Raw genomic sequence first — 20,190 nt, forward strand, 5'->3', positions numbered from 1 at the left:
GCTACATTTACATGTACCTCTGTAGGCTACATGCACTAGTACATGCAAGATTTTGGACTGAACATACGTAAGCGGGCCTAAATATAAGCGAAATTAAATATAACAATTGGATAATAAATGAATTGATCGTCCCAAGTTTTGGATTATCTTTACTTTAGGATTTACTGTGTTCTTCTAGTCCACGATAGTACTACTATATGTCATCAAACCGATAATGTCATTTTGGGGTAAAATTTGCAAAATCAGTTTTTCAAAGTTCTCCCTTAGCTGAGCACCCGCGAACACCGATCCAAAGTCAATTAAAAACAGTAGTTAGTCTTTCAAAACCCTCCAGTGTTTTTATAAGAAGCCTTAGTTCAAATGTAATCGTTAATAAAGCAAAATAATGCATTTGTTCGATGAAAATCTGCAGAATGGCGGCACAGGATTACATACAGCCCATACGAGTACACTTTTAGAGATAAGATTATGTTCAGAGATGGAATCACGCCCCATACCGATTACTATCTCACCTCAAATTAGGAAGGTGTTAAATGAACGATCAACGCTCCTAGGAGCCTATGCTTATGCTTAGCAACGTTAAATATAAATGCCGATGTTTTATATTTCTAAGGGGATATTTTTTTAATCAGCAAAGAAGTAGATATATTACTGAATTTCCGGACTTTGGCGATTATAAACCCTGTCAGTACCCTTAAAGCTGTATGTAACTGTAGAAGTATATTTCTGATCTCACATATCACCAAATACAGGTACGGTACTGGTACATATATAGGCCATAATGAGATATTCTACTATGAGGTTAACAGGGCGTCAATTCGTTGCTTCCGCAATTCAAGAATTTCATTTTGTAAAGAGATTGCCACAACAGTCATCGAGGAATAATTAGCCTCACAGCAACAAAGTGTATGTAATGAGTGCGCCACTGGCACGTCAGCGCATGCGCACCTGTAAAGAAAATTGACAAGTGATCTTGAGCCGTCCACTGCAGAAGAGGAAAATGGACCAGTGTCGGGGGACTCTAGTGCTCATTCTTTGTTTGTTTTATTCCGGAGGTAAGTAAGCTTCTGATACAATATACGCTTCCACAGAGGGATAAAGATATGACAAAAAAATCTATTTTAGAAAACCGATGTAGGAATGTTAACAGAAAAGTTACGGTTTAAGAAAGAGGCCGCGTGAATGAATGGTAGCTTCCTGACATAATTTTCACAGGTATTCTCTAAAGCGTGTGTGTAATTTGCGTAATGCTTTTGTGTGCTAAGATTAAACATGTATACACCAATCGGATGGTTATTCTTCGCTTGTATATTTGTACCTTAAACCTTTATCAAGCCCCGTAGTGTTTTATGCACTGGGAACATACACAATTGTCGCGGGCATGTTACATATGCCTTAAGAGTTATTCAGTTGTTCTAAGATTTTGATCAAGGTATTTGTTTTTTCTCAACTTCATAAATTCACATGAACCTAAATGTATCCCCTTAATCAAAAGATATCAAGCTTAACATTATGAACAAAGAAGTGTTGGTTGGCAGGATTGAAAAAATGCTAGGCTAAGCTAGCCTCCTGCGGGTTAAACGTCAAAATCGATCCCAATTATTTTCAGCCCGGTAAAAAATATACGACTCATTGCCTTTAATCGTTTTATTTGTTTTGGGAACCCTCACAGAGAGTCCTAGGAAGTGTGCAAAATGTAATCATGCAAAATGCAAAGCAAATCATTGAAACTTATATACACGTGACTGTTCATAAGAACAATAGCTGGACTTTGTTCTCAAGCGATTGTTCCCATACGTTTGTTGTTGTAATAATACAAAAATGATCAGTTTAATAGGTTAACTGTTTATTATCATCCATGCCAAAATTATCGGGTCAAGTCCCAAAATTATTCCTAAAACCTTATTTTCAAGCCCAAAACACCTCTACACCTTCGCCCCATGTGCCACGCGGGTAGTTATCGTTTTTGACAACCCGTCATAACCGCTTTGTTAATAAACACAGAAGCGTGGATGTGAGCACGTAGCAAAGTGAAGGTATTTTTTCAACGAAGCAAGGGAAAGTGCAACTATTGAACCAAGAACTTGGAGCAAAAAGAACCGAAAAAGGAAAAGTAATAACATAACATGTTTTAAATTATGTTTTCAAATTCATTAAGATGAGTAATTTAATAAGAAGTAATAATGTTGATGCTTATATGCCCCGAGGTGTCTGGTGAATTACATCAATTCCGATGCTCCTACATGATCTATTTAATCAACGCAAGTTGAAAATTAAGTTGGCGTTGACTGTCAGTTCAAACGTTTCAACGTAAAATGCTAGAATATCGATGAGAAAGGTATCCGTTTCATCCAGTTGTTGATTTATCCTGGATAAAAGCAAACTTAAATCTTACAGCGACCTCATACTTGTTATTTTTTATTGAGACGGACCCCTTGTCTTATACAAATCGGGTTGCTGAGATGATTTTTTTCTTACCAAGGGAGTATACATTAAAAAAGATGTTAATTGGTCACGAGAGATAAACAATTGAATGTAAATTCCTTCAGTGTGAGTTAAATGTTGTCCAAGTATGAATAGAAAACACGCTGATAGTGGTTAAAATCAAATCACCATACTGTTGAGTCAGCACTGATCCATGTACCATATAAACCACAGTGATCTGTATGCTGTTATACAAGCGATTCCAGTTCCACCCATTGAATAATATAGGTCGTGTCTTAGAATAAGGACCACTGTAGTAGCTGCCATGCGCAATTAGATGCAATTTAAGTTCCACTGGCTTGCTGTGCATTGGGATTTTTTTTTTTTCAAAATAACTATAACGCTATTACTCGTTAAATTGATATGCATGTGTTCAATGACTGCGTTTGACTGATTTGGACATTATCAACGCCCTTGCAAAATGTCCCCGTTTAAAATCTCTTATGAGAATAGTCTCCACCACCAATTGTATACATGTAAATGGTTTCTCACCATGCACTGAACCATATGCAGATAAGAATATAATCCCCATCGCTTGTTTAAGGCTCTGTTCTCACAACTTTTAGATCGATCTATCACCGCGGGGAGTCTCAGTAGATTACTGTCAGATAATCCGCCTTAACTGTCCGTCCCCGCCTACTACAAGCTATAAGGGGTAATTAACTTTCGTGTCCGCCCGGCTGACAGCTATTTAGCGTGAACCCCCAGGGAGTTAGGTCGATCCAATGTAGGTCGATCTAATCTATGAGAATGGGGTGTAAGGGTCTATTCCCACAACTTTAGATCGATCTATCACCGCAGGGAGTCTCACCAGATTACTGTCAGATAATCCCCCTTAAGTGTCCGTCCCCGCCTACTACAAGCTGCAAGTGGTAATTAACTTTCGTGTCCGCCCGGCTGACAGCTATTTAGCGTGAACCCCCAGGGAGTTAGGTCGATCTAAAGTAGGTCGATCTAATCTATGGAAATGGGGTGTAACTCTACTTTTTGACATCTAATCTACTTGTATGTACTCCACCATAGCCTCCCTGCCTTTTCTTTTTTAGTACAATTCAACCCACTTATTTTTGCTTATACATTTATGAAATATATCTATCCTCTTTTTTTCAGCCGACGGTCTTAATATATCTTTGGAACACCCTTGGAACGCGTCTTTAATCTTCGAGACGGGGGCCACCGCCAGTATTGCGTGCTCCTATACCCTCGACATCACCGAGTATCCGTTGAGTCTTGAATGGTACAGAGTCCCCAAATGGAAGGCAGATGTCGTTCCAGAGAAACTGTACAGGTTTTCCTTCATAAGTGATCGAGAGTACAAATTTGCTGAATTCGACACCCGCCCGGGTGTTATTATTTTGAATGACCGGGATGCTAACAGGTAAAGTGTGCAGAAAATAAAATTGTCAGCTTTGTTGATTTTGACTTTATGGATGATGTCTTCTCAAATCTGGGTCTGTTTGAGTTAAAACGTGTTTGACACTTATATCAGTACTGAAACACCATTTTCCCTTTGCTGTCTCTACATTACCAACACGGGTTCAGGTTTGTAAATACCAGTACTACAGTTTCGCCTGGTCTGTTTTACTATTTTTAAGATATGCAACCAAAAGCCGGAGACATGTACTCGGCAAGGAATTATATGAAATTATTCTAACACAAATACATCTCATAAATGTGAATATTTTTGGCTGCTACCTGTGGGTTGGGAAGAAGTAGGTGAAATGATTACTTAATGTTGATAAGGCGTATTCCAAGAGTATAAATGAACATGTATGTGAAGAGTTAAAACAGAGAAAAAGTGTGACTTGCTTTTCTCCAGTATTGAACAAATTATATGTATTATTATAATTACCTATTATAGATATTCCAAAGTATTTTCTTGTATGAAGTTTCAGATGTAAGGGATTTCTGAAATGCGGTCATACATTTTTTCACGCCTTTGTGATATTTCAGAAACACCTTATCCATATCATCTCTGAGAGCCACAGACGACGGAAATTACACGTGCACTGTGACCCTTGACTCTTCATCTTCAGAAATTAGCTCTCCCGCAGTCATAGTCGTCAACGGTAAGTTATACGAGTGCCAAGCGCATTCGATGGATGGTTAAGTATTATAAATGTCAAGTATGTGCATGTATTATAAAATCTTTCTTTTTTCGGTTTACCGTTACACATGTAGATTATGTGCCTTTACTATAAGTTACTATAAGTAACTGGCTCGCGCTGCCAGTAATTACGCGGCGGGATATTCAGGGCACAGACCGTGATCATAAGATACCGCGAATAGAAAATAGATTTTTAGAAAATAGACATTCCATGTGAACGAAGCCTTATTAAGGACAGAGTCGATAAAAAAAAGACTTAGACGAACATCTTTGCAGTCGATACAATGATTCTTTAAAAATTTTATCCAGTTACCCCGCAACTACAGGAGCCCCAAGCAAGCATACTGTCGGAATCTACTTACCGTCTTAACTGCACAGCTTCCGGTGGTCGGCCAGCACCTAGTATCACGTGGTATCGGGATGAGGTGTCGCTAAACGTCAGTTCTAACAACAGCAAAGTAGTGACATCACAGACAGATGGCTTGTTCACAGTTGAAAGCATGATCGACGTCACAGAGACCACTGACGTCACGTACACGTGTTCTATGAACCACGTGACCTTAACTACAGCGACAAATATGAGTATAAACCCTCGAGCAGCTGCAGGTATGTTTTATGTTTTGAATAAAGATAGATCTATGGTGAAGTAGGCATGGTCTGAAGATAGATAGTGATATTTTGTTTGTATGTTTCGTGAAATCTATTTGATATCTTTTGGTTGACTTTTTTCATCAAATGTCGGTGAGTATGTTTTACTTGTTAAAAAATATATGCATACGCACCGGTACTTGTGACACTAGAATATTTCATTTACCGTGACCGCCCCGTTACAGAAAACGATAAATGCAAACTAAATTGCACCTTCTTAGTCGATTTATTATTACTATTAGAAAAAAAATATTGCAGCTTATTCACACACAAACCAGCATTCGACGTAAAAGAATGGTTTGTGTGATTGTGACCTTAACAATAATTGATTGTGAATGTGTTATTTTATATTTAGAACCTACCGTTTCTCCAGAACCGGAACCGGAACCGGAACCAGAGGGCGTGGTTAATGTGACTTTGGCCGGTAAATATCATATTAATATATCATCTGCATGGTAGCTTATTACCCCGCCTTTACTTCCATGTTGTAGCATATTCAGTCTTATTTTTGTCTTATACCTGAAATTTAACGGTTATAAGCAAAATTTTTAAATCATGATATCCGAATTTCCACAGTATATAGTCAATGACCGATCCAGGGGAGGAGGATACAGTGGATATGTTTCCTTCCTGTATCTTAAATCCCAAGTACTCTTTTGGTCTTCCTTTGCAGAAAGTCATAACGAGCGAAGTGAAATTGAAGCTAAGATTATCTTTACCTGTCCCCAAAATTGGCATAATTTACTGTTTTTTTTATCATAAATCAGACACTGAATCTATCAGTAAGGATGTTAATCTAAGTCCGCTATCAACATTCCATATGTATCATTTCAGCAACTACAACTCCAGATTATTCACTAGCGAATTTCACATCCGGTGCCCAAGGTGATTTTATTTATTTCAACTTTCATTTTGAGTCGATAAAGACTTTTCCCCAAAGATGAAAAGATAAAAAGCCAAATGATAGCTTAGAATGCAACTACATCTGGGGATATCGTATTTCAAAATATGAATAAGGAGAACATGACTAGCAAGAAGAAATTAATTATTTTTTATTAATAGTAGTAGTTTTTCTTTAAAATAATGGATATGCTAACTGGGGCTAACTAGGATGTTTTTTTTTTTTTTTTCATTATCCAGATAACTAACATGTTGATATAATAACAGCATCTAATGAATATAATGCTTGTTATTATTCCGTTAACAGGTCCCCAGGATCACGGCGTTTCCCGCATATATATACTGCTATTACCTTGGACTATTGTGGCGATACTGACTTTCATAGCGATATAAGAGCACTGACGATGAACAATAAAAATTTCCCCAGGCTATAGCAAAATTAAAAATATAATGACGAAGAGGTTGGTGCTAATAACTGTGCCTCGCTTACAGATGGATTATGTCACACTCTTTTCAGACAAACCGAAAAATAAACGGTATAAATGCCACCAACGATTATAACTTGATAGACATTTTTTGATTTCCCTACTCGGTCAAAAGTTGTGTGATTGGAATAGCGCGCTGTAGGCGCTCAGTTGATAGCAGTCGGGCGTGATTCAGTAAATTGACATTTCGTCTTACTGATCTAGAGAACATAGCAACACACTTGCGACATGACCAACGTTTGATATGGTCCAAATGTTTTAACTCCATTATCTAACTGTATCACTATAATATAAAAGACGGAGACAATTAGGAATGTATAAAGCGTCACTTGCAGTTTTAAAGGAATTAGTTTTGCCTACTGTATATATATATTAGTCATTTTCACTCGAGTATAAAACATATGTAACATATTTGTAGTCTTTTTCTGCATATCATTTACGTTAATGTTGTCTTTGATGAAAATAAAAATTAATCGAATCCCACAGCTTGGTTTTCGTTTTAAGATTGGGCACCCCTAAAATGCAGTGTGTTTTGGGCATTTGTTTCAGCATTGAGACCATTCACATCGAGAAGAGCCGAAGTCTAGCAAGGCCGAGACCTAAATATGGCGGACCTACACGAAAGGAAGACCGATTGATCTTTTAATGGCCTCTCTATGACATTCATTGACATTCATTGAGACCATTAAAGGATTACGCGGTTTTCCTTTCATGTAGGTCTGCCATGTTTAGGTCTCGGCCTTGCTAGACCTCGGCTCTTCTCGATGTGAATGCTCTCATAGAGACAATTTTATATGAAAGTCCTGGTGTGACGATGCCCATGCACAGTCGACTGTTTCCATCTTCGCCATAAAAAGCGTCAAAAAAACTTTGATAAAACTTTGATACAGGTTTAACTTCCAATTGTGCTTCACACCATTTTGTAACATACTATTACTGAAAAGTCATTTTTGTCAATATGAGGGGGAAACTTGAACACTACATTGTCTCTTCTAGTCAAATATGTAGCGAATGTCCAATTAGTAAAACCACCAATTCCACTGTAATAAAGTTAACCTGACTGGAACAAATGTTATTGATCACGTGCTACACGTGATCAACAGACCTTGGCACAACCTCAACCACGGAAAGGACCCCAGAAAAGTTTTGCAGGCGTGTCTACAGTTACTTGGAAATAGTCGGTACCAGCCTTGACGAACTCTTCCTTGCTGATCATCCCATCGTGATTGGTGTCCAGTGCCTCGAAAGATGGAGTCACCGATAGGGGGTGCACCCCGTAACATTCAAGAAAAGCCACGTACTCGGGAAGGGAAATCATCCCGTCACTATTGGCGTCCACAGAGTCGAAGAAAGCAGCAAAATATTCTTCCGCCCACTCGTGGAAGTTCGGATCACTGAGATAGCGAGAATGGATTTGAATCATATCATCTATGTTGACGTTGTCATTGACCGCCTTGTCGGACCAGTAAAAGTCCCAAGCCGCAGAACACAGTGGGATGTATGCATCCGCTTTCTCCTTGGGTATTAATTGACTCACTCTTCCAGCAATCCAGTCGACGTAATCCTTCTTGTTGACCAATCCGTCAAGATCTCTGTCAAAGAGGACGAAGAAAGATCGCATCTTACGTACCCAAAAGTAGGGGAAGGGAGCTGCTGCCATTTTGTTCTGAAAGCCATTATGAGAACATTTCTTCTGTTCCAGGTGATAAATGGCAAATACATGTGGGCAATGAGAGAGAAATAATATAAGACCCTGGCATGACATTTATGCCCTTTTCTTACTTACTCAAGTGACGTCATATCATATACAATGTAATAATTATTTTACTTACGTTTAAAAATTACTTGTCGAAATAGTATCCTCTTTCAGAGTATATATTGTCCTTCTGTCCCTTGTCAAAAGTAGATTTCTTAACGAGTACCTCTCGATGCTGAGTTCGCACATAAAGTGGCGGAATAACTGTTTCACCTGTTAATTTTCTCAAGGCACTCACAACAGTTAGAAATGAGATACGGTGTCCTTGTTCTAGGTCAGATATTCATTATCTTCAAACGGTCGTTTTGAAATGTAAGAACTGATCAGATAAAAAGAATTGGCAATGACTAGTAAAACATACAATTTCTTTTTCTAGAGGCAAAAGTGTGGTTTAGATTGAGTGAAACACGTACATCGATAAATATGTAGCTGTTTGAACAAATGTTCTCTGAAAAATATTAATTATCAGAAGGAGCTATTACATAGTTGGAGATATCATACTTAAGTATATATAAAAGTATATATAAAGTTTATATAATGTTTATGACTGTCAAGAAGAAATTAACAATTTAATTTGTAGCTTTTAATTAAAATTCGAATATGATAACAGCGGTTAATCAGAATGGATTCGGCATAAATGTTTTTTTGTTATTATTCAGTATCCTTGTCACCGAATTCACGATGTTTTAGTCAAATATTACTATGGCTATTGTGAAGATACACATTTTCGGCGCAATGTAGATGTACACCTGTAAAGGCAGTGAGGATGCCCAGAATATCATGTCCAAGCTACATAAAAATTATGAAAAAAATATAAAGGATGGAAACGTCGGTACTAATGACAACGTCTCACGTACAAATGGATCCTGGCACACTTATCTCTGATACACCAAAAGCGATACAGTATAGAGTCTAAATATCATCAGCGATAATAATTATAATTTGATGAACAATATACGATTCCCTTCCTCAGCCCAAAGCAGTGTGATTGCAACTGTCACTGGCCACGTGATCAACTGACCTTGACTACAACCTCAACCACGGAAAGGACCCCAGAAAAGTTTTGCAGGCGTGTCTGCGGTTACTTGGAAATAGTCGGTCCCGGCTGTGACGAACTCTTCCTTGCTGATCATTCCATCGTGATTGGTGTCCAGTGCCTCGAAAGATGGAGTCACCGATAGGGGATGCACGCCGTAACATTCAAGAAAAGCCACGTACTCGGGAAGGGAAATCATCCCGTCGCTATTGGCGTCCACAGAGTCGAAGAAAGCAGCAAAATATTCTTCCGCCGACTCGTGGAAGTTCGGATCACTGAGATAGCGAGAATGGATTTGAATCATATCATCTATGTTGACGTTGTCATTGACCGCCTTGTCGGCCCAGTAGAAGTCCCAAGCCGCCGAACACAGTGGGATGTATGCCTCCGCTTTCTCCTTGGGTATTAATTGACTCACTCTTTCAGCAATCCAGTCGACGTAATCCTTCTTGTTGACCAATCCGTCAAGGTCTCTGTCAAAGAGGACGAAGAAAGATCGCATCTTACGTACCCAAAAGTAGGGGAAGGGAGCTGCTGCCATTTTGTTCTGAAAGCCATTATGAGAACATTTCTTCTCTTCCAGGTGATAAATGGCAAATACATGTGGGCAATGAGAGAGAAATGAAACAAGACCCTGGCATGACATTTATGCCCTTTTCTTACTTACTCAAGTGACGTCATTTCAAATACAATGTAATAATTATTTTACTTACATTTAAAAAGTACTTGTCGAAATAGTATCCTCTTTCAGAGTATATATTGTCCTTTGTCCCTTGTCAAAAGTAGATTTCTTAACGAGTACCTCTCGATGCTGAGTTCGCACATAAAGTGGCAGAATAACTGTTTCACCTGTTAATTTTCTCAAGGCACTCACAACAGTTAGAAATGAGATACGGTGTCCCTGTCCAAGGTCAGATATTCATTATCTTCAAACGGTCGTTTTGAAATGTAAGAACTGATCAGATAAAAAGAATTGGCAATGACTAGTAAAACATACAATTTCTTTTTCTAGAGGCAAAAGTGTGGTTCAGATTGAGTGAAACACTTAACATCGATAAATATGTAGTTGTCTGAACAGATGTTCTATGAAAAATCGTAATTATCAGAAAGAGCTATTACATAGTTGGAGATATCATACTTCAGTATATATAAAAGCATATATAAAGTTTATATAATGTTTATGAATGTCAAGAAAACATTTTTATTTGTAGCTTTTAATTAAAATTCGAATATGATAACAGCGGTTAATCAGAATGGATTCGGCATAAATGTTTTTTGTTATTATTCAGTATCCTTGTCACCGAATTCACGATGTTCTAGTCATATATTACTATAATAATAATAATAAGTTTATTGAGCACTAAATGATGTGAATACATTTGCAGGCTCTCTAGACTACAATATTTACATAATATATATATGGGTATACAATTATATATGTTTACATATGTAGTATGTTAAATCATACATGTGTTAATGCAAATTATGCTATAATATTAATTAATTAAGCTATTCACAGCATTATTGACAATAAGTGGCTGTGATATACTAGATTTCAGGTGAACTATGTATTTTAACAGCAGTCTTTACAAATTCTGCTATTACTTTGAGACTTTTATGACAGGGTGGATTAAGGAGAATTGACAATATCTGATCACTGTCATCTAGACCCACTACACTGATTTTCAGTAGTTCATCATGCATTCGTTGCCTCTCAACAGTGTATCTTGTGCATTCTGTGAGGAAATGTTTTTCATCCTCTACACAGTTGCAAGCTTTACATTTTCTCTCATCAAGTGGAGTTTTAGGGTTTGTGTATCGGCCCCTTTCTATTGCTAGGTCGTGGTCACTTAGTCTAATTTTTGCTAGTGTTTTGATATCTAAGGGTGAGACACTCATTTTGATGTAATTTTCACATTCATAAGATTTTTTAATTGTTTTGTATGTCCTTAATTTGTTTGAGGTCGAACTATTTAATTCCTGCCAAAAGAGTTTTTCGATTTTTATGTTCAATTTTTCTACTAGGTTTTCTATTTGATGTAATTTCTTTGGTGGGTTGTTATCTTCTGAGAAACCCCAACAATTGTGAAAAGATTGGATGGATTCTGTCCATGTGTTTCCCTTTGTGTCTTGCTCAAGATTGTACACCTGTTTTACAATTCTATTATCTGGTAGTTGTTCCAGTCTAAGACTATATCTTTGGACAAGTTTAGCTATAGTTGGAAAAATAGGGTACCTGCCGAGTTCGGCTCTAGACATGGTATTGCTAGCCTGCTTTCTTAGACCTAAAATCCATTTGCAAAATTTCAAGTGTACCTGTTCGAATGGCATTTTATTAATCTTTTTCAGAGACATGTTTTTCTGTTTTAGTATCTCCTGTGACCAGACCTCACTACCATAAAGCAAAATTGGTTTGATGAGTTTGTCAAATAAGTTCATGCACAAAAGAGGTTTGGAGATGTTTTGAGAGGCAAGTGCTCCTTTAAGGGAAAACAGGGCTTTTAGGGCCTTTTTCTTTAAATTTTCAATTGCTTCCTTTAATGAGCCAGTATTGGAGAAAACTATTCCCAAATATGGGTATTGTTTTACTTCTTCTATGGGTTCATCATTTATGTAAAATTTTGTTTGATGGTCAAGTTTGCCCTTCTTCCTAAACACCATTATTTTTGTTTTCTTTGTATTAATGTGTAACTTCCACTTTTGACAGTACTGTTCTAATTTGTTCAGTAGATTTTGCAGTCCATCCTTTGTTCTTGACAGTAGGACCAGATCATCGGCATAGAGTATGTGATTGATGCCATCTACCTTGTCTGTGGCTTTGCATGTGTGGAAGGATTCTTTTATGTCGTCTATAAATATATTAAAGAGTGTTGGGCTTAGATTATCCCCTTGGCGGATTCCAATCTTAGCAAAAAAAGGTTTGGTATAGCTGTTGCCTGTGGAGATTCCTAATTTAGTATTTTTGTACATATGTTTAATCAGATTGTAAAATTTTCCTCCTATTCCAAGTTTCTGTAATTTGAGTAATAGACCTTTGTGCCATACCGAATCAAATGCCTTTTTAAAATCAATAAAACATGCATAGACCTTCCTATTTTGATTTGTATATCTGTTAATAATTGATTTAAGTGTGAAAATGTGATCAGTTGTTCTGTAACTTGGTCTGAACCCACCCTGTTCTTCGCTGAGTTTGCCTTCCTTTTCAATCAAGTCAGTTAGCCTATTTGCCAGAATAGAATTAAATAACTTACCCAAACAGCTTGTAATGCAAAGACCCCTGTAATTTGAGGGATCCAGACACTCACCAGACTTATAGAGTGGTATGACTATGCCTAAATTCCAAGCATCAGGGATCTCACCAGAGTTTAAGACCAGGTTAAAAATTTTAGTCATCGCACCAGTTAGGTATGGTCGCCCAGTCTTAAGCATTTCATTTCGTATGCTATCTGCCCCAGGTGCTTTGCCATTTTTTAGCTTTCTGAGTGCTTTTTGGACCTCCAGAATGGTTATAGGGTCATCTAGTTTGGGATTCCCAGGGCAATCTTCATATTTTTTCAATTCATCATCAATATCATTGTCACCTGGAGGCGGGATACCACACAGTTGTTGGAAGTAATTGTGCCATACATCAGGGGCAATAAGGTTGTTCTGATCCTCTTCTTTTTTAAGTTTTTTGATAATTTGCCAAAATTCTTTGGGGTTCTTTTCTTCAATGTTCAAAAGCTTTTCAAGGAGGTTGTCTTTATGTTCTTGTTTTTTCTTTTTCAGAAGTTGTTTGTACTTTTTGCAAGCTTGATGATAAGTGTGAGAGATAAAGTGATTATTCGGGTTTTTGTGGAGTAGTCTCCCAAGGTGTTTAACATTCCGTTTTACTTCGATGCATTGATTGTCAAACCAGGGCTGTTTTTTATTCCCTTTTCTTGGATTACTATTTTTCTTTGACATTCTTTTTGTACGCAGTGATGCACTAGCCGCGCCATCTAGGATTTTATTAAAAGACTGACATGCCTTATTTACTCCCTCTTTAGTAGTTGGGAAGGTGGTAGTTTGAAATTCACATATGGCTTCTATGTTTTTTTCACTTTCCAGTTCACTAAGAAATTTATCTGCAGAGTCATTGCCCCAGATGTACTGATCTTTGAATTTTTGAAGCGGAATAATTTTTGGTGACTCCTTGAAACCCTTACTTGCAATTGTGAGATCTAGAAGACAGTGATCTGAGATATAGTCAATTGGGTGAACAGTGAAATACTTTACACTATCAACTAACTTATCACTCAAAACTGCATAATCCACTGCACTACAGCCATTTTGATTGTAACATGTGTAGTACCCTAATGAATTTCCTAACACTCTTCCATTCAGTATTCTCAAATTGCTGCTAATGCATAATTCTACAAGGGTTCTTCCCTGAGAGTTTATGATACTGTCTAAGTTGTTCCGAGCAGGAGTGAGCATATCTGTGGGGTGGCTACCAGGCACTGGGATACCGTGTGTGTTATCATTTTTGATATAATCTGGGAGTGTACCAGTTCTAGCGTTAAAATCACCCATGAGGCATATCATGCCATCTGATTGATACTGAGCTATTTCCTCTTCAAGGATGTCAAAGGTAGCTTCATCAAATCTCCCATTCTTTGGCTTAATATATACTGCACACACGAATAAGTCTTTTTGGAGACCGAAACACTGTCCTGGTAGCCTTATCCATAAGGTATTCTCACTTTTGCTAGACATTACATGAAGAGCACCACTAAATTGTTTTCTGTAATATATGACTATACCGCCGGATGGGCGTCCTTTTGTTTTCTTTTTTGTTTTTATTTTGTAGAAGTGGCCATGTGTTCCACTAGGTAGGACCATTTTTGATCTCAGGGTGCTAAAAGTTTCTACACATATGAATATATCAAAATTTTCGACCATCTCAACAAAGTTTTCATCAGTAAGTTTCTTTGCTAATCCTCTAATATTTCTCATACCGATGCGTAACATGTTTCTCTGTAATTATTGATATCTCTTTAAAAAACATACAAAAAGACCTATCCACACTACTTCAATGAACTTACTCAGTGTTATACTAGTAATTAATCAGGGAGAAAATCTTCTTTTTCTTTTTGTTGATATTCACTTACTAGTAGTAGTTTTCAGTATTTACTTAAAGCATTTAGTTGGTCACTTAAAGCTTTCAATTTAAAAAAAAAAAAAAAAAAAAAAGTTCAGCTTCATCTTAATTAAAATCAATACATCCTCATCTGACTTATGGATTATATGTAGTGATTTTTACAGACACTTTCCTTATATTATTTTCAGTAGGAAAGTAATTAGTAAACATAACCATTGTGTGTATATTTAGAATATAAGTAGTAAGCTATAGTGAGAATGTTTGCAATAACTTATAACTCTTTCATTTTATAGGTTGTGACTATTAGTCTTTCTTTCAAAGTAATGAATACTAATAATGACTATTACTTACATATGGCATCCACTGGATATTTGTAGTTCTTTACTGTACTTGTGAGTGATCATATAACTAGCTTTGGAAAAGAATTACCTTAGCTTATGCTCTAGTTTGATTAAGCAGTCTCTCAGCATTTTAAGTTCGTTACCAATATTGCTATCCTTCTGTGGCACTGGCTGTGGCTGATGAATGTCATTGTTACGCCGATGTTGGTGTACATGATGGGCAGGAAAGGTACGGCGAGGTGTGTGTCTGGCAGCTTGTTTGATGTTGCGAGCAAGCGATATTGTCCCTTTAAAGTTCAGGTGAATTCCATCATGGCTAAATAGCCACCGCTTGTCAGTGATGTCAGTGTTCTGGATGTAGGTAACATTTTCCAATGATTGACAATATCTTTGGGTGAGAGTGTTTGTTTCCTGAGCTTTTTTGTTGAATGACCAGTTACCCCACCGAGGTAGTATGTTGCTGACTATAATTTCAGTGTCAGGATATTTCTGCTTAACACTTGTAATCAAGCTCTTCAATTCGTCACAAGTTTCACGTGGTTGTTGTTTTTGGATGTTGTTTGATCCAATTATAAGAGAAATGGTTTTTGGACTGCCCCAGTTGCTCTCCTCGATCACTGCCTTTGCATCTGATATTTGTCCACCACTCAAAGCAAAACAATGGCTATTGGTCCCAGGGAAAATTTTGTTAGCATTGAGTCCCTTTCCAATTGAGCTAGATACTATTGCATTATCAAGGGGTCCTGTGTTGATTTTAATATTCCATCTTGTATGTCCAGGGCCTTTTTCAGTGTTCAAAGGGTATTGGATACTAGTGCCATCACTGTTTGTGGGGGTTGTGGTGATTTGAGGTTGTACATCCAAAGTCTCAGTTACTTTACCCTTGGGTGGGAAAGATTTGTTTTGTGCAGCTCCACTAGAGGGTATGGTGTTAGTAGAGGATGGTAGGGGATCCTCTTCTCCCACCTGTATCGTGGACACAGGTGAACATGTCATGTTGCTGGTCTCTACGTGATTTAGTTTGATGCTGGTTAGCACAGGTAGAGGGGTGGGCTTCATCAATAGGTTACCTGTAGTTTCTGATATCTGTGACTCCTTGTTACCTGGTCCATTGTTTGGGAGAGGCATCTCTGCAGGTGCTTGTGGCGAGGTGCAATTATCTGTCACATCTATGATGCATTGTACTCCACAGTTTGTTGTTGGTGATTGGGGAGGAGGTATATCACACTGAGTTCCAGTATCTGATGTTGCAGTGATGGTGGGAATAAAGGCACATTGGGTCCCTTCATTCACACTTGTTGTTTGTTTTGCAGTAAGCTGGCAGCCAAGCTTCCCCACTTGATCTGATAATGTTGTTAATTGGGCTGTTAAGCGGGTCAGGGTGTCTTTCAAGTCTTTGTATTGCTCTGCATTGACTGTAGTTAGCCCAGTAAGCTGCTCCTCTATGGCTTGTAACTTTTCATTGCTATTCTTTGTATCCTGTCTCTCTTTATCTGCAGTTTTAAGCATTAATACTGAGTACTGGTTTTCAATTGTTTGAAGAGTTTCTTGTATTTTGCAAATTTCTCTCTCTGATTTCATGTTTTTGGGACTAGAATAAAGTTTGCCTGTTTTGAATCCTTTGGGAGTTGAGGAATGGCGAGGCTTTGTTGGTTTTTTAAGCTCAGTTTGACTGTTATCTAGTATTGCTGTATCAAATTCTTCTGCTGATTTACTGGTAATTTCTGTGATTTCAGTTTGCACTACTGTCTGGCTGGCTGCCACTGCTGGCTGGATCTTTTTGGGTGTTGATATGAGCATTGCAATTTTTGGATAGTCATTTGCGAGCCAAAGCATATAAGCTGCTCCTTGGATATGTATTTTCTTGGATTTGGCTGTACTGTAGAAAGTTAGAGAAACATGTCCTAGTTTAGATCCCATAGAGCCGATATAGGGAAATTTGAGTTGTGAGCCTGATCCTGAATTGACAACATCTTCCGTGGCTTGTTTGTGGTATGATTTGCAAGCTTCAAACCACTTTTTCACTAAGGGCACAGTACTGATTCCAACTATGGCACATTGGGCATTGTGGGTTGTGGAGACAATATTAGGACCATAGTACTCGTCTTGATAGTCATAATCTGATTCAATCCTATTTTCCTGGTCATATACTAGTCTGGATTTTGGATTAATCAGTTTGTGGTAAGCTTCACTATATTCTTGGAGTAAGATTTGAGTATTTCCATTGAACTCATTCAGGTTACTTGCCTTTGAGGTGAATGCATCCCTTATCTCTTCAGCAGTAGCATTAGGCTTCACTCCTAGCTTAGTGTAGTGATTGTCCTCCATCTTTGTTGAGACTGTCTGTTTGCTCCTTGAAAGTCTTTTCCAGAATTTAGTCTTTTCACATAAGCTTTGCCTTAAATGTTTGATCCAGTGGTATGCCTTTGAATTTAAAAACAATCTTCACCTTGATTCAGTTGCATATTAGTAGCTGGTATAGGTATTTTGGTATAACTTTTAGAGAGCTCTTTGCATCCTCTCAGATCAGTCGGCCATCTTGAAATCTCATCATGGGCTATTGTGAAGATACTCATTTTCGGCGCAATGTAGATGTACACCTGTAAAGGCAGTGAGGATGCCCAGAATATCATGTCCAAGCTACATAAAAATTATGAAAAAAAATATAAAGGATGGAAACGTCGGTGCTAATGACAACGTCTCACGTACAAATGGATCCTGTCACACTTATTTCTGATACACCAAAAGCGATCCAGTATAAATATCATCAACGATAATAATTATACTTTGATGAACAATATACTATTCCCTTCCTCAGCCCAAAGCAGCGTGATTGCAACTGTCACTGGCCACGTGATTAACTGACCTTGACTACAACCTCAACCACGGAAAGGACCCCAGAAAAGTTTTGCAGGTGTGTCTGCAGTTACTTGGAAGTAGTCGGTCCCAGCTTTTACGAACTCTTCCTTGCTGATCATCCCATCATGATTGGTGTCCAGTGCCTCGAAAGATGGAGTCACCGATAGGGGGTGTACGCCGTAACATTCAAGAAAAGCAGTGTACTCGGATAGGGAAATCATCCCGTCACTATTGGCGTCCGCAGAGTCGAAGAAAGCAGCAAGACATTGTTCCGCTGACTCGTGGAAGTTCGGATCACTGAGATAGCGAGAATGGATTTGAATCATATCATCTATGTTGACGTTGTCATTGACCGCCTTGTCGGCCCAGTAGAAGTCCCAAGCCGCCGAACACAGTGGGATGTATGCCTCCGCTTTCTCCTTGGGTATTAATTGACTCACTCTTCCAGCAATCCAGTCGACGTAATCCTTCTTGTTGACCAATCCGTCAAGATCTCTGTCAAAGAGGACGAAGAAAGAGCGCATTTTGCGTACCCAAAAGTAGGGGAAGGGAGCTGCTGCCATTTTTGTTCTGAAATAAAAGCAGCCATAAGGAGTAGAGTTCTAACTTTTTAGTTGATAAATGGAAGCTGCAATACAATTGGGCAATATGAGAGAAATAATATACACAATTTAAAACCCTGTCATGACATTCACGTCTCTTTTATTTAAGTAACGCAATATCATTTACACTGTAATTATTATTTTACTTACGTTTTTAAAGTATTTGTCGAAATAGTATACTCTTTCCGACTTTATTTTGTCTTTCTGCCCCTTGTCAAAAGCAGATTTCATAAGTGAGGACTACCCGATGCTGCGTTCGCACATAAAATGGGGGAATGGCCGTTTCACCTGTTAATTTTCTCAAGGCACTCACAACAGTTAGAAATGAGATACGGTGTCCTTGTCCTAGGTCAGATATTCATTATCTTCAAATGGTCGTTTTGAAATGTAAGAACTGATCAGATAAAAAGAATTGGCAATGAATAGTAAAACATACAATGTTTTTTTCTAGAGGCAAAAGCGTGGTTCAGATTGAGTGAAACGCTTACATCGAAGAATATGTAGCTGTTTGAACAGATATTCTCTCAAAAATGGTAATTATCAGAAAGAACTTTAGCACTTAAAATCCCTAGGGTCTCAACAGGTTTGACTCTTTCTACAGTCTACAATCATCACTTTGTTTTGCTCATGCTTCAGTCTTTTCTTTTTCTCTCGATGTGCACTCCTGGTCCCGTTAAGGATGCTATCCAAATTTTCCGCTCTTATTGTCGATGGCAAGATCGACCCACCGTTTCTCGAGAACTGCTGAGTAAGCAGACTAAGAGCAGAGTGACTATGGCTGCTAAATATCATATATAAATATTGATATATCATCCCCATGGTAGTTCAACACCTCCACTTCATGTTGCCACTTACCCAGCAAAATAATAATGATTATAAACCATAGAAAGAAATTGTGTTTTCTGTGGCCCCGATTTCCAGTGTACAATGTACATGGTCAATGGCGGATTTTAGGGAGGACAAAGTTATGAGACCCATACTTAGCTTATCATTCGCTACACCCCCTCCCTGCGGCTGACCACCACAACAAAATGTGTAAAGAGCAAAACGAGATAATATAACAGTTTTTCATATCTCACCCCTCCCTCAGTATAACAGTGAAGTTCCCCCCATTTAGTTTTTACCCAATCCACTTTTGAAATGGTGATTGTTAATCGTTTAAAGCTATAGCTGAAAGAACGCCAAGAGATGTTCAATTTGAGTTGTTAATAATAATAATTTATCGTGAAAAAATTAAAATAGTTAAAATTGTACTGGAATTATCAAATAGCTAGTGCATGCGATAGTTGTGAGCGCAGTCCTACACGCAAAACAAAGGGTACAAGGAACTCTTCTCTTTCCTAAAAACCATCCCGAATGAAAATAGAGAAAACAGATATCCTTTCACCCCTATACATTATGTAATATAGTGAATCTGTTATAATATTTGCCGAACGATCGAAGCGGAAAATGTTTATCCATTCTTCCCCGCTTTCTCACATGGCACATCCCTAAATCTGTCACTGATGATATTTAATTCACTTCCTGTGCCAAGGTGATTTTTATTTTTCTACTTTTATTTTTTAATCGGAATAGACGTCTATTCCAATAGATATAAAACCAAACAATAGTTTGTTAATAATACAAATATAGTTAGAGATATCATATTTCAATATATCTCTAAAGCAAAGGAAGAAATTAAAATTTTTATTTGTAGCTATTATATAAAATTCTAATATGATAACAGCGGTTTATCAATATGTTTTTGTTATCATTCCTTATCAGGGTCAACGAATTCACGATGCTCTAGTCATATATTACTATGGGCTATTGTGTTATACTCATTTTTGGCGCGATGTGCACCTGTAAAG

The 20,190-nt window shown here is 37.8% G+C and overlaps 4 protein-coding genes across 4 annotated transcripts; 1 reads left to right on the plus strand and 3 right to left on the minus strand.

The window, feature by feature from the left end:
* The first annotated feature begins 867 nt into the window (after positions 1-867).
* On the plus strand, positions 868-7,107 carry LOC106154669 (cell adhesion molecule 3). Its single transcript, XM_013529093.3, has 7 exons — positions 868-1,055; positions 3,595-3,862; positions 4,438-4,553; positions 4,901-5,197; positions 5,595-5,663; positions 6,074-6,124; positions 6,447-7,107. Exons 1-7 carry the CDS (start codon positions 1,001-1,003, stop codon positions 6,530-6,532), a joined length of 942 nt encoding a protein of 313 aa, XP_013384547.2. The 5' UTR covers positions 868-1,000; the 3' UTR covers positions 6,533-7,107.
* Positions 7,108-7,359: 252 nt separating this feature from the next.
* Positions 7,360-8,428, minus strand: LOC147760690 (sarcoplasmic calcium-binding protein-like). Its single transcript, XM_087017982.1, has one exon. The coding sequence runs from the start codon at positions 8,387-8,389 to the stop codon at positions 7,742-7,744; it is 648 nt and encodes a 215-aa protein (XP_086874108.1). The 5' UTR covers positions 8,390-8,428; the 3' UTR covers positions 7,360-7,741.
* A 28-nt stretch (positions 8,429-8,456) lies between these two features.
* Positions 8,457-9,957, minus strand: LOC106154662 (sarcoplasmic calcium-binding protein-like). Its single transcript, XM_087017983.1, has one exon. It carries the CDS (start codon positions 9,955-9,957, stop codon positions 9,415-9,417), a length of 543 nt encoding a protein of 180 aa, XP_086874109.1. The 3' UTR covers positions 8,457-9,414.
* A 7,484-nt stretch (positions 9,958-17,441) lies between these two features.
* LOC106154663 (sarcoplasmic calcium-binding protein) lies at positions 17,442-18,641 on the minus strand. Its single transcript, XM_087017618.1, has 2 exons — positions 18,491-18,641; positions 17,442-18,308 (listed from the first exon to the last, which is right to left on the minus strand). Exon 2 carries the CDS (start codon positions 18,299-18,301, stop codon positions 17,759-17,761), a length of 543 nt encoding a protein of 180 aa, XP_086873744.1. The 5' UTR covers positions 18,302-18,308; positions 18,491-18,641; the 3' UTR covers positions 17,442-17,758.
* Positions 18,642-20,190: the final 1,549 nt, after the last annotated feature.

This window comes from Lingula anatina, chromosome 7, assembly GCF_051362555.1.
Source record: "Lingula anatina isolate TDL-2025a chromosome 7, LinAna3.0, whole genome shotgun sequence".
Classification (NCBI taxonomy): domain Eukaryota; kingdom Metazoa; phylum Brachiopoda; class Lingulata; order Lingulida; family Lingulidae; genus Lingula; species Lingula anatina.

Coding starts and splice junctions, on each gene's coding strand:
- LOC106154669 (XM_013529093.3), top strand. CDS start 1,001: ATGGACCAGTGTCGGGGGACTCTAGTGCTCATTCTTTGTTTGTTTTAT. Junction 4,554..4,900: donor CGCAGTCATAGTCGTCAACG/GTAAGTTATACG, acceptor AATTTTATCCAG/TTACCCCGCAACTACAGGAG. Junction 5,198..5,594: donor AAACCCTCGAGCAGCTGCAG/GTATGTTTTATG, acceptor TTTTATATTTAG/AACCTACCGTTTCTCCAGAA.
- LOC147760690 (XM_087017982.1), bottom strand. CDS start 8,389: ATGTCATGCCAGGGTCTTATATTATTTCTCTCTCATTGCCCACATGTA.
- LOC106154662 (XM_087017983.1), bottom strand. CDS start 9,957: ATGGCAGCAGCTCCCTTCCCCTACTTTTGGGTACGTAAGATGCGATCT.
- LOC106154663 (XM_087017618.1), bottom strand. CDS start 18,301: ATGGCAGCAGCTCCCTTCCCCTACTTTTGGGTACGCAAAATGCGCTCT.